The sequence below is a fragment of the Salvelinus alpinus genome, chromosome 10 (genome assembly GCF_045679555.1).
Source record: "Salvelinus alpinus chromosome 10, SLU_Salpinus.1, whole genome shotgun sequence".
NCBI lineage: Eukaryota > Metazoa > Chordata > Actinopteri > Salmoniformes > Salmonidae > Salvelinus > Salvelinus alpinus.
The window spans coordinates 4,558,545-4,572,188 of NC_092095.1; the positions used below are offsets into that span (position 1 = coordinate 4,558,545).

At 40.6% G+C, this 13,644-nt stretch overlaps 1 protein-coding gene across 2 annotated transcripts in view; it reads left to right on the forward strand.

The window, feature by feature from the left end:
- vill (villin-like) overlaps positions 1 to 13,644 on the forward strand; it is a 53,357-nt gene that overhangs the window by 28,171 nt on the left and 11,542 nt on the right. For both annotated transcript variants that reach the window (XM_071327905.1, XM_071327906.1), the window contains 5 exons: positions 570 to 670; positions 6,583 to 6,720; positions 7,928 to 8,086; positions 8,714 to 8,893; positions 10,625 to 10,770. In XM_071327905.1, the coding sequence (XP_071184006.1) occupies positions 570 to 670; positions 6,583 to 6,720; positions 7,928 to 8,086; positions 8,714 to 8,893; positions 10,625 to 10,770 (724 nt within the window). The remainder of the gene's footprint in view (positions 1 to 569; positions 671 to 6,582; positions 6,721 to 7,927; positions 8,087 to 8,713; positions 8,894 to 10,624; positions 10,771 to 13,644) is intronic.

Genomic DNA, 13,644 nt, shown 5'->3' on the forward strand with positions numbered 1-13,644 from the left:
TTTCAATTAACTGAATGATGATGAAGAAGGTGATTGAATTTAGAACAATAGTGTAATAATTGCTATTCCTCTGTCCTGCACGCTCACACCCGGAAAAATACACTTATTGTTGTGTAGATGGGTGAGAGAAAAAAATATATTTAATCCATTTTAAATTCAGGCTGTAACACAACAAAATGTGCAATAAGTCAAGGGGTATGAAGACTTTCTGAAGGTGCTGTAACTAGCTACAGGAAACAAAGACTTTCTGAAGGTGCTGTAACTAGCTACAGGAAACAAAGACTTTCTGAAGATGCTGTAACTAGCTACAGGAAACAAAGACTTTCTGAAGGTGCTGTAACTAGCTACAGGAAACAAAGACTTTCTGAAGGTGCTGTAACTAGCTACAGGAAACAAAGACTTTCTGAAGGTGCTGTAACTAGCTACAGGAAACAAAGATGATGGGTAACTACCTAAACAACAACTTCTTTACGATGAGTAACTTCTGTACACTGTAAATCCATCCTTATCAACCCTGGTCATAGATGTGCAGGTTTGTTGTTCCATCTCAACACCATTGTGTCCTGTAGCTAAGGTTGAGCAGGTGAAGTTTGATGTGATGGAGCTTCATGCTCGTCCTGAACTGGCAGCACAGCAACGTATGGTGGACGATGCCTCTGGACAGGTTCAGGTGAGACACCAAGGCTATTATTTGTTATCTTTTAATTTGGGCAAAAATCTAATATTGTTTTCAATTGAGTTTAATCTTTTGGGGGATTTCAAGCAACTAAATATATGAAGTAAGTGCTGCCAGGAGAGGGCGAAGTTTCAAACATAAATGATTAGGTAGCTAACTTGATTCTCCTTACATGTACTACTAATGTTAAAATGTTAAAACACATTGGACTGGTGTTGTTTGAACTATATGTTTAAACTATACAACCCAAATGTCTCCTAGCCTCCCACACGTGCTATCTGTCCGAACATTAAAACTGAAACTAAATCATTTAAAAACCAAATAGAAATATTTTTATACGACTAAAACTAAATAAAAACTAACAAATCAGGTCTGAAAACTAACTGAAACTAAACGGAACTTCAAATAAGTGATCCTGCCAGCCGAGTTTGAGGAGCTTTTTGGCCTATCAAGCTAGCAAGGTTTACTTGAGAACGCAGCCCGCGATGCGGTTAGCCATTGTGGCTGGGACCACGGATTGTCCCTGGTTTATGGCTGTTTAGATCACTGCTGTTTGTTGTTTTCAATCTTCCCTGTGACCTGCCCTGTCAGGAACTGCGAGGAGTAACAGTGTAAACTACGTTGCTACCCTGACAAAGACCAAAGCCAGCAGGAGTACGGTTAAGTTCCTGAGTTCAAGGACAAGGCAGCTGTTCTGGAAAGAGCCAAGAACTTGAGAGGAACGTACAGTACCAGTCAAAGTTTTGGACACGCCTACTCATTCAAGGAATTTCATTTATTTTTACTATTTTCTACATTGTAGAATAATAATGAAGACATAAAAACTATGAAATAACACATATGGAATCATGTAGTAAACAAAAAAGTGTTTAACAGATCAAAATATATTTTAGATTTTTCAAAGTAGCCACCTTTCGCCTTGTTGACAGCTTTGCACACTCTTGGCATTCTCTCAACCAGCTTCATGAGGAATGCTTTTCTTGAATGAGTTCCTACATATGCTGAGCACTTGTTGGCTGCTTTTCTTTCACCCTGCTTTCAAAATCATCCAAAACCATTTAAATTGGGTTGAGGATGGGTAATTGTGGAGGCCAGGTCATCTGATGCAGCACTTCATCACTCTCCTTGGTCCAATAGCCCTTACACAACTTGGAGGTGTGTTCTGGGTCATTGTCTTGTTGAAAAACAAATGATAGTCCCACTAAGTGCAAACCAGATGGGATGGTGTATCGTTGCAGAATGCTGTGGTAGCCATGCTGGTAAAGTGTGCCTTGAATTCTAAATAAATCACTGACAGTGTCACCAACAAAGCACACCCACACCATCAAACCTCCTCCTCCATTCTTCACGGTGGGAACCACACATGCGGAAATCATGCGTTAACCTACTCTGCGTCTCACAAAAACACAACGGTTGGAACCAACAATCTCAAATTTGGATTCATCAGACCAAAGGACAGATTTCCACCAGTCTAATGTCCATTGCTCGTCTTTCTTGTCCCAAGCAAGTCTCTTCTTATTATTGGTGTCCTTCAATAATGGTTTCTTTGCAGCAATTCAACCATGAAGGCCTGATTCACACAGTCTCCTCTGAACAGTTGATGTTGAGATGTGTCTGTTACTTGAACTCTGTGAATGTCACGCCCTGACCATAGTTTGCTTTGTATGTTTCTATGTTTTGTTTGGTCAGGGTGTGATCTGAGTGGGCATTCTATGTTGTATGTCTAGTTTGTCTGTTTCTGTGTTTGGCCTGATATGGTTCTCAATCAGAGGCAGGTGTTAGTCGTTGTCTCTGATTGGGAACCATATTTAGGTAGCCTGTTTTGTCATTGTGGGTTGTGGGTGATTGTCTATGTGTAGTGTTTGTGTCAGCACGATTGGTATTTAGCTTCACGGTTGTTTCTTTGTTGTTTTTGTAGTGTTCAGTTTTTCCATTAAAATGACGAACACTTACCACGCTGCGTATTGGTCCTCCGATCCTTCAAACTTCTCCTCCTCGGACGAGGAGGAAGACGACAGCCGTGACAGTGAAGGATTTATTTGAGCTGCAATCTGATGTACAGTTAACTCTAATGAACTTATCCTCCACAGCAGAGGAAACTCTGGTTCTTCCTCTCCTGTGGTGGTCATCATGAGAGACAGATTCATCATAGCGCTTGATGGTTTTTGCGACTGCACTTGAAGAAACTATAAAAGTTCTTGAAATGTTGCGTATTGACTGACCTTCATGTCTTAAAGTAATGATGGACTGTCGTTTCTCTTTGCTTATTTGAGCTGTTCCTGCCATAATATGGACTTGGTCTTTTACCAAATAGGGCTATTTTCTGTATACCCCCTTACCTTGTCACAACATAACTGATTGGCTCAAACACATTAAGAAGGAAAGAAATTAAATGAACTTTAGAAAAAGGCACACCAGTTAATTGAAATGCATTCCAGGTGACTGCCTCATGAAGCTGGTTGAGAGAATGCCAAGAGTGTGCAAAGCTGTCATCATGACAAAGGGTGGCTACTTTGAAGAATCTCAAATATAAAATATATTTTGATTTGTTTAACACTTGTTTGGTTACTACATGATTCCATATGTGTTATTCTATAGATTGGCAGTCTTCACTAGTATTGTATAATGTAGAAAATACAAAAAAATCTAGAAAAACCCTTGAATGAGTAGATGTGTCAACACTTTTGACTGGTAATGTATATCTTCCTCAACGAGGACTACCCTGAAGCTGTGCTCCAGAAGAGGAAAGATCTGATCCAGCCATGAAAGCTGCCAGAGCGCGTGGAGACATTTCTTACATCCGCTATGACAGGCTCATTGTCCACCCTCCCTCCGACAAGCCTGGAAGGGATGAGAGAGCTAAGCCTATGGGTTCGTAGCTTGAACCCCACAGAACACACACACACACACACACACACCAACTGATTAATGGACTGCTGAATGTACGGTTTTTCTCTTTCTTTTCCATATTATGTCTATCTCTGATCAGCTACCCAGGAAAGGGCTGGAAATATCCCATATTAATATATGGAGCCTTAGAAATAAGGTTCATGAAATCAATAACTTGCTAACATCAGATAACATTCATATATTAGCCATTTCTGAGACTCACTTAGATCATTAATTTGATGATACAGCAGGCGCAATACAAGGATATAACATCTATAGAAGAGACAGGAATGCTTATGGGGGAGGTGTTGCTGTATGTATTCAGAGCCATATCCCTGGAATGCTTATGGGGGAGGTGTTGCTGTATATATTCAGAGCCATATCCCTGTAATGCTTAGAGAAGATCTTATGTCCAGTGTTATTGAAGTGTTGTGGGTGCAGGTTCACCTGCCTCATCTAAAGCCTTTTATTTTGGGGTGTTGCTATAGGCCACCAAGTGCTAACAGTCAGTATCTAAATAATGTGTGTGAAATGCTTGATAGTGTACGTGATGTAAACAGAGAGGTCTACTTTCTTGGGGACATGAATATTGACTGGTTTTCATCAAGCTGTCCTCTCAAGAGGAAGCTTCTCACTGTAACCAGTTCCTGTAATCTGGTTCAGGTTATTAATCAACCTACCAGGGTGTTTACAAACACTACAGGAACAAGATCATCCACATGTATCGATCACATGTTTACTAATACTGTAGAACGTTGTTCTAAAGCTGTATCCGTCCCCATTGGATGCAGTGATCACAATATAGTGGCAATATCCAGGAAAGACAACGTTCCAACAGCTGGACCTAAAATAGTGTATAAGATTTTGCTCTTATGGCTCTTATGGCGATGATGTTAAAAATATTTGTTGGTCTGATGTGATTAATAAGGAGCATCCAGACACTGAACTTGATTAATTTACGAAATTGCTTCTTGCAATTATTGATGAACATGCAGCTGTTAAGAAACTGACTGTTAGAACTGTTAAGGCTCCATGGATTGATGAGGAATTTAAAAACTGTATGGTTGAAAGAGATGGGGGAAAAGGAGTGGCTAATAAGTCTGACTGCACATCTGACTGGCTGATTAATGCAATTTGAGAAATTATGTGACTAAACTCAACAAAAAGAAGAAGAAATTGTATTATGAAGCCAAGATCAATGATATAAAGAATGATGGGAAAAACTGTGGAGTACTTTAAATTAAATTATGGTCAGAAAGACATTCAACTCCATCTTTCATCGAATCCGTTACTTATTCATCTCAAAACCATTTGATGTTGACAATTATTTGAATGATTACTTCACAGTCAAAGTGGTCAAACTTAGGCAGGAAATGCCAACAACAAACAGTGAGCCTTCATATTCATGCGTAAAAAAACAAGTAATGAAAGAAAAGCATTGTAATGTTGAATTTTGTCAAGTTAGTGTGGGAGAGGTGGAAAAAGTATTGTTATCGATCAATAATGACAAACTTCCTGGCATTGACAACTTAGATGGAAAGCTACTGAGGATGGTAGCTGACTCTATAGCCACTCCTATCTGTCATATCTTTAATCTGACTCTATAGCCACTCCTATCTGTCATATCTTTAATCTGACTCTATAGCCACTCCTATCTGTCATATCTTTAATCTGACTCTATAGCCACTCCTATCTGTCATATCTTTAATCTGACTCTATAGCCACTCCTATCTGTCATATCTTTAATCTGAGCTGAGAGGAAAGTCTTTGTCCTCAGGCCTGGAGGGAAGCCAAAGTAATTCCGCTACCCACGAGTGGTAAAGCGGCCTTTACTGGTTCTAACAGCAGACCTACAAAGTGTGGTGTACTGCAGGGTAGTTCTCTAGGCCCTCTACTATTTTATAATTTTTACAAATGACCTGACACTGGCATTAAACAAAGCATGTGTGTCCATGTATGCTGATGACTCAACCATATATGCATCAGCAACCACAGCTAATGAAGTCACTGAAATCCTAAACAAAGAGTTGCAGTCTGTTTTAGAATGGGTGGACAGTAACAAACTGGTCCTGAACATCTCTAAAACTAAGAGCATTGTATTTGGTAGAAATCATTCCCTAAGCTCTAGACCTCAGCTGTTGAACAAGTTTAGGAGACTAAATTAATTGGTGTTACCTTAGATTGTAAACTTTCATGGTCAAAACATATAGATTCAATGGTTGTAAAGATAGGGAGAGGTCTGTCTGTTGTAAATAGATTGTTTTTACACCACTCTCCAAAAAGCAAGTCCTGCAGGCTCTAGTTTTGTCTAATCTTGATTATGTCCAGTCGTGTGGTCGAGTGCTGCAAGGAAAGATCTAGTTAAGCTGCAGGTGGCCCAGAACAGAGCGGCACGTCTTGCTCTTCATTGTAATCAGAGGGCTGATATAAATACTATGCATGCCAGTCTCTCTTGGTTAAGAGTTGAGGAGAGACTGACTGCATCACTTCTTTTTATAAGAAACATTAATGCGTTAAATACAAAATTATTTGCATAGTCATCTTACACACAGCTCTGACACACACACTTACCTCACCAGACATGCCACCAGGGGTCTTTTCATAGTCCCCAAATCCAGAACAAATTCAAGAAAGAGTACAGTATTATATAAAGCCCTTATTGCATGGAACTTCCTTCCATCTCATATTGCTCAAATAAACAGCAAACCTGGTTTCAAAAAACAGATAAAGCAACACCTCACGGCACAACGCCTCTCCCCTATTGGACCTAGATAGTTGGTGTGTATGCATTGATATGTAGGCTACGTGTTCCTTTTTTAAATGTATGTAGTTCTGTCCTTGAGCTGCTCTTGTCTATTAATATTCTGTATTATGTCATGTTTCATGTTCTGTGTGGACCGCCAAGAAGAGTAGCTGTTGCTTTTGCAACACCTAATGGGGATCCAAATAAAATACCAAAAATACCAAACACCTACTCCCACAATTACTGACTTAAACATGCAATGGTCTTTGTCCAGATCTGGCGTATAGAGGACCTGGAGTTGAGAGAGCTCCACCCCAGCTCGTTCGGTCAGTTCTACGGAGGAGACTGTTACCTGGTGCTCTACACCTACAAGAGAGCTAACAAGCTGCAGTACATACTCTACATGTGGCAGGTAAGACATACTCTACATGTGGCAGGTAAGACATACTCTACATGTGGCAGGTAAGACATACTCTACATGTGGCAGGTAAGACATACTCTACATGTGGCAGGTAAGACATACTCTACATGTGGCAGGTAAGACATACTCTACATGTGGCAGGTAAGACATACTCTACATGTGGCAGGTAAGACATACTCTACATGTGGCAGGTAAGACATACTCTACATGTGGCAGGTAAGACATACTCTAAATGTGGCAGGTAAGACATACTCTACATGTGGCAGGTAAGACATACTCTACATGTGGCAGGTAAGACATACTCTACATGTGGCAGGTAAGACATACTCTACATGTGGCAGGTAAGACATACTCTACATGTGGCAGGTAAGACATACTCTACATGTGGCAGGTAAGACATACTCTACATGTGACAGGTAAGACATACTCTACATGTGGCAGGTAAGACATACTCTACATGTGGCAGGTAAGACACTGACAACAGGTTCTGACCATGTCTTCTTCAGTCTATATATAATGCCTTGATTTCCAGCATTATAGTGTTGGTCAACGTTGATAGTCTGTGCTCCTGAGACTAGTCAGCGTATAGTTAATGAATCACTAGGAGATAAGACTAGTCAGTGTATAGTTAATTAAACACTAGGAGATGAGACTAGTCAGTGTATAGTTAATGAACCACTAGGAGATGAGACTAGTCAGTGACTAGTTAATTAAACACTAGGAGATGAGACTAGTCAGTGACTAGTTCATTAAACACTAGGAGATAAGACTAGTCAGTGTATAGTTAATGAATTACTAGGAGATGAGACTAGTCAGTGACTAGTTAATGAATCACTAGGAGATGAGACTAGTCAGTGACTAGTTAATGAATCACTAGGAGATGAGACTAGTCAGTGTATAGTTAATGAATCACTAGGAGATGAGACTAGTCAGTGACTAGTTAATGAATCACTAGGAGATGAGACTAGTCAGTGTATAGTTAATTAATCACTAGGAGATAAGACTAGTCAGTGTATAGTTAATGAATCACTAGGAGATGAGACTAGTCAGTGTATAGTTAATGAATCACTAGGAGATAAGACTAGTCAGTGTGTAGTTAATTAATCACTAGGAGATGAGACTAGTCAGTGTATCGTTTATTAACCTGTGTGTTGTGCTGGGTGTGTGTGACTGATGTGTGTCTTGGTTTACGGTGCAGGGTCGCCATGCTACTCAGGATGAGATCACATCGTGTGCCTATCAGGCCGTTGCCATGGACAACAAGTACAGCGGAGTGCCTGTCCAAGTCAGGGTGGTCATGGGAAAAGAGCCGCGTCACTTCCTGGCCATCTTTAAAGGAAAACTCATCATCTTTGAGGTGAGATCATCTTTCTTCTGGTGACATAGTCCTTCATCTTAAAGAGATTTTTGAGTGACATTTGAGTGACATTTCCCTTTCCTTAAGTTTTGTCTGAAGGTCCATGGTGACAGAATCCACAATAATCCATGATTTACTTCTGTCACCAGCCTGAAGTTAGCATGTTAGCGTCACTAGGTTTCATCAGTGGTTCCAGGCGAAGCAATGTTAGCATGTTAGCGTCACTAGGTTTCATCAGTGGTTCCAGGCGAAGCAATGTTAGCATGTTAGCGTCACTAGGTTTCATCAGTGGTTCCAGGAGAAGCAATGTTAGCAAAGCTGCACTACAAATTGAAACTTCCTCAAAAACGACAGAAGCAAATCATGGATTATTGTGGATTCTGTCACCATGGACCTTCAGACAAAACTCAAGGAAAGGGAAATGTCACTCAAATTTAGATTTTGGATGAACTATCCCTTTACGATGATTGTGTGTGTGTGTGTGTGTGTGTGTGCGTGCGTGCGTGCGTGCGTGCGTGCGTGCGTGCGTGCGTGTGTGTGTGCGTGTGTGTGTGTGTGTGTGTGTGTGTGTGTGTGTGTGTGTGTGTGTGTGTGTGTGTGTGTGTGTGCGTGTGTGTGCGTGTGCAGGGTGGTACAGGCAGAGCGGGGGTGACTAACCCAGGCCCAGGAGCCAGACTGTTCCAGGTTCGAGGGACTCATGAGATGAACACCAGGGCTACTGAGGTCCCAGCCCGCTCCTCATCACTCAACACCAACGATGTGTTCCTGCTAAAAACTGACCACACGATTTACCTGTGGTATGGCAAGGTACTATGTTTGACAGGGATTATATAACGGATGGGTCTAATCCTGAATGCTAATATGTTAAAACCGCATTCCAGCTGGTGTCTATTCCACAAGTTACCACCGGATAAATCGATGATGTTAAAATGCCTATTCAATCTGATCCATCTGACTACGCAATCCATCAGCCCAGCCAGGCAATTTATAAACTTTATCTCCACTATAAAAAGCATCTAGACATTATCTCATATTTCTTTTAGACAAACATTTAGTTTCCAACAGTGGAGATGTAAGGGCACAAGGCGAGACCCAGATGCAGACACAGGAGGCATATGGTTAAAGTCCAAGATGCTTCTTAACAATCCAAAAGGAGTAGGCAAGAGAATGGTCGTGGACAGGCAAAAGGTCAAAACCAGTTCAGAGATACAGAATGGCAGGCAAGCTAGAGGTCAGGGCAGCGCAGACAGAATGGTCAGGCAGGCTCGAGGTCAGGGCAGGGCAGACAGAATGGTCAGGCAGGCTCGAGGTCAGGGCAGGGCAGACAGAATGGTCAGGCAGGCTCGAGGTCAGGGCAGGGCAGACAGAATGGTCAGGCAGGCAGGAATGGAGTCCAGAAAAACAGGCCAAGGTCAAAACCGGGAGGACTAGTAAGAGAATAGAAAAGCTAGGAGCACGTGAAAAACACGATGGTTGACTTGAACGTACAAGACGAACTGACACAGAGAGACAGGAAACACAGGGATAAATACACCAGGGAAAATTAGCAACATCTGGAGGGGGCGGACACAGTCACAAGGTCAGGTGAAACAGATCACGGCGTGACAGGAGATTTGAATAAATCGACATTAGCAACATAGTTTCAATATTCAACGTCGATCTCCAGCTCTTCCATAGTAATGAACGTGTCAGGAGTTGGGACGAGACAAACAGGCAGGCAGCGTTTCTCAGCCAGTCGAAGGAAATGGCAATCGAAAACAGGAAAAACAAAATGAAGGGCTGCTAGTTTTCAGTCTTTCCAACTTCAGTTTAAAACGATCGTGTTTGCTGTGTTGTTGGCTAGCTCCTCTGAACAACAGTGTCCTGACGAGTGAGCACAATTTCTACGCCAGGCGAACTCACGCCTTATTAGCGCACTGTTATGGATGTGTCCAAATAAATGTCCCTAGAAAACAGCTGAAACAAATGCAAATGCGGCAACTTTGCTGTTATTCTGGTTGCACTTTTTGACGTGACTGTAAGTTAGCCATAGTTGGCTAGCTAGCAAGCAAGGGATAAGAACGTTGCCAGCCAGTATGGCAATGGAACATTTAGACCGAACGACTGGGTCGCGTCCATAGATACAGAACAAAAAGACTGAACGACTGGGTCTCGTCTTTAGTAACCAAACCGATAGAACGAACAACAAGCCAGCTTGGGTGGCTACCCTAGATTTGTATCGGGACTATATATTGTGGAAGGATGAAAGTGTGAATAAATTCATCAAAATAATGTTTTTAATAAAAAATATGCCAATCATTATTTCAATATGTTGTTCACCCGTTGTATAAAAACGAAAATGCCCTTGAAGCCGGCGTTTGGAGGATATATTGGCACTGTTTTCCAGTCCTCGACTTTGTCTCGGTCCTAACAACACCCGTGCCAATATATCCTCCAAACAACGGCTTCTCTGGCATTATCACTTGAAGAGCAGAGGAGGGATCAGTTTTCATGTATCTGTAGTGTGTGTGACATGTACCTGTATGTGTTGTGTCTCAGGGTTGTAGTGGTGATGAGAGAGAGATGGCGAAGGCTGTGGCAGACGTTCTGTCCAGGCAGGATAAACAGGTTGTTATGGAGGGACAGGAGCCTGCTGAGTTCTGGGTGGCTCTGGGAGGGAAGGCCCCCTACGCCTGCGACAAGAGGTACACACACACTGCTGATACGGTACACACACACTGCTGACACGGTATACACAGACTGATGACACGGTACACACACACTGATGACACGGTACACACAGACTGATGATAATATAACTAGAATGATACTAGACCTAGGATGATACTATAAGGTCACTTTAACTCTACCTACATGTACGTATTACCTCAATTACCTCGACTAACCGGTGACCCCGCACATTGACTCTGTACTGGTACCCACTTTATGTAGCCTCACTATTGCTATTGTTATTTTACTGCTGCTGTTCAATTATTTGTTACTTTTATTTTTTTTATTTTTTTACTTATCTATTTTTTACTTCACACGTTTTTCTTCAGAACTTCTTAAAGCATTGTTGGTTAAGTGCTTGTAAGTCAGAATTTCACTGTAAGGTCTTCGGCGCATGTGACAAATACAATTTGATTTGAAATAGGATGATACTAGAACTACCATGACATTATAACTACGATGATACCAGGATGATACCAGGATGAAACTAGGATGACACTAGAACTAGGATTATACTATAACTAGGATTATACTACAAATAGGATGACACTAGAACTAGGATGATACTAGAACTAGGATGATACTATAACTAGGATTATACTACAAATAGGATGACACTAGAACTAGGATGATACTAGAACTAGGATTATACTATAACTAGGATTATACTACAAATAGGATGACACTAGAACTAGGATGATACTAGGATGATACTAGAACTAGGATGACACTAGAACTAGAACTAGGATGATACTAGAACTAGGATGATACTAGAACTAGGATGATACTAGAACTAGGATGATACTAGAACTAGGATGATACTAGAACTAGGATGATACTAGAACTAGGATGACACTAGAACTAGGATGATACTAGAACTAGGATGATACTAGAACTAGGATGATACTAGAACTAGGATGATACTAGAACTAGGATGATACTAGAAATAGGATGATACTAGAACTAGGATGACACTAGAACAAGGATGACACTAGAACTAGAACTAGGACGATACTAGAACTAGGATGATACTAGAACTAGGATTATACTATAACTAGGATTATACTACAAATAGGATGACACTAGAACTAGGATGATACTAGGATGATACTAGAACTAGGATGACACTAGAACTAGAACTAGGATGATACTAGAACTAGGATGATACTAGAACTAGGATGATACTAGAACTAGGATGATACTAGAACTAGGATGATACTAGAACTAGGATGATACTAGAACTAGGATGATACTAGAAATAGGATGATACTAGAACTAGGATGACACTAGAACAAGGATGATGACAGAACTAGGACGACACAAGAACTAGGATGATGCTAGAACTAGGATGATACAAGAGCTAGCATGATAATTGAACTAGGATGATGCTAGAAATAGAACTAGGATGATACTAGAACTAGGATGATACTAGAACTAGGATGATACTAGAACTAGGATGATACTAGAACTAGGATGATACTAGAACTAGGATGATACTAGAACTAGGATGATACTAGAACTAGGATGATACTAGAACTAGAACTATTTATCACTCCAGTGTTAATCTGCTAAATTGTAATTATTCGCTCCTATGGCCTATTTATTGTCTACCTCCTCATGCCTTTTGCACACACTGTATATAGATTCTCTTTTTTTTTCTTTTTTTTTCCTACTGTGTTATTGACTTGTTTATTGTTTACTCCATGTGTTGTTGTCTGTTCGCACTGCTTTGCTTTATCTTGGCCAGGTCGCAGTTGCAAATGAGAACTTGTTCTCAACTAGCCTACCTGGTTAAATAAAGGTGAAATAAAAAAATAAAAAAAATAAACTAGAACTAGGATGACACTAGAACAATAATGATACTAGAACTAGCATGATACTACGACTAGGATGATGATTGAACTAGTATGACGCTGGAACTAGGATGATACCAGAAATAGGATGATACTAGAACTAGGATGACACTAGAACTAGGATGATACTAGAACTAGGATGATACTGGAACTAGGATGACACTAGATCTAGGATGACACTAGAACTAGGATGATACTAGAACTAGGATGATACTAGAACTAGGATGATACTGGAACTAGGATGACACTAGAACTAGGATGATACTAGAACTAGGATGATACCAGAAATAGGATGATACTAGAACTAGGATGATACTAGAACTAGGATGATACTGGAACTAGGATGACACTAGAACTAGGATGATACTAGAACTAGGATGATACTAGAACTAGGATGATACTAGAACTAGGATGATACCAGAAATAGGATGATACTAGAACTAGGATGATACTAGAACTAGGATGATACTAGAACTAGGATGATACTAGAACTAGGGTGATACTAGGATGACGCTATAACTAGGATGACACTAGAACTAGGATGACACTAGAACTAGGATGATGCTTGAACTAGGATGATACTAGAACTAGGATGATACTGGAACTAGGATGACACTAGATCTAGGATGACACTAGAACTAGGATGATTCTCGAACTAGGATGATACTAGAACTAGGATGATACTGGAACTAGGATGACACTAGATCTAGGATGACACTAGAACTAGGATGACACTAGAACTAGGATGATACTAGGATGATACTATAACTAGGATTATACTAGAACTAGAATGATACTAGAACTAGAATGATACTAGAACTAGGATGACACTAGAACTAGGATGATACTAGAACTAGGATGACACTAGATCTAGGGTCTAGAGTTTTCATGTTCAGGTCCCTATTGCAATATCTTTAGGTGTAATCCTGCTATTGGTCAGTCAATCGTTCTGAACATGTCATTTGACTCTGTGACATCAAATGCTGTCATGTGACT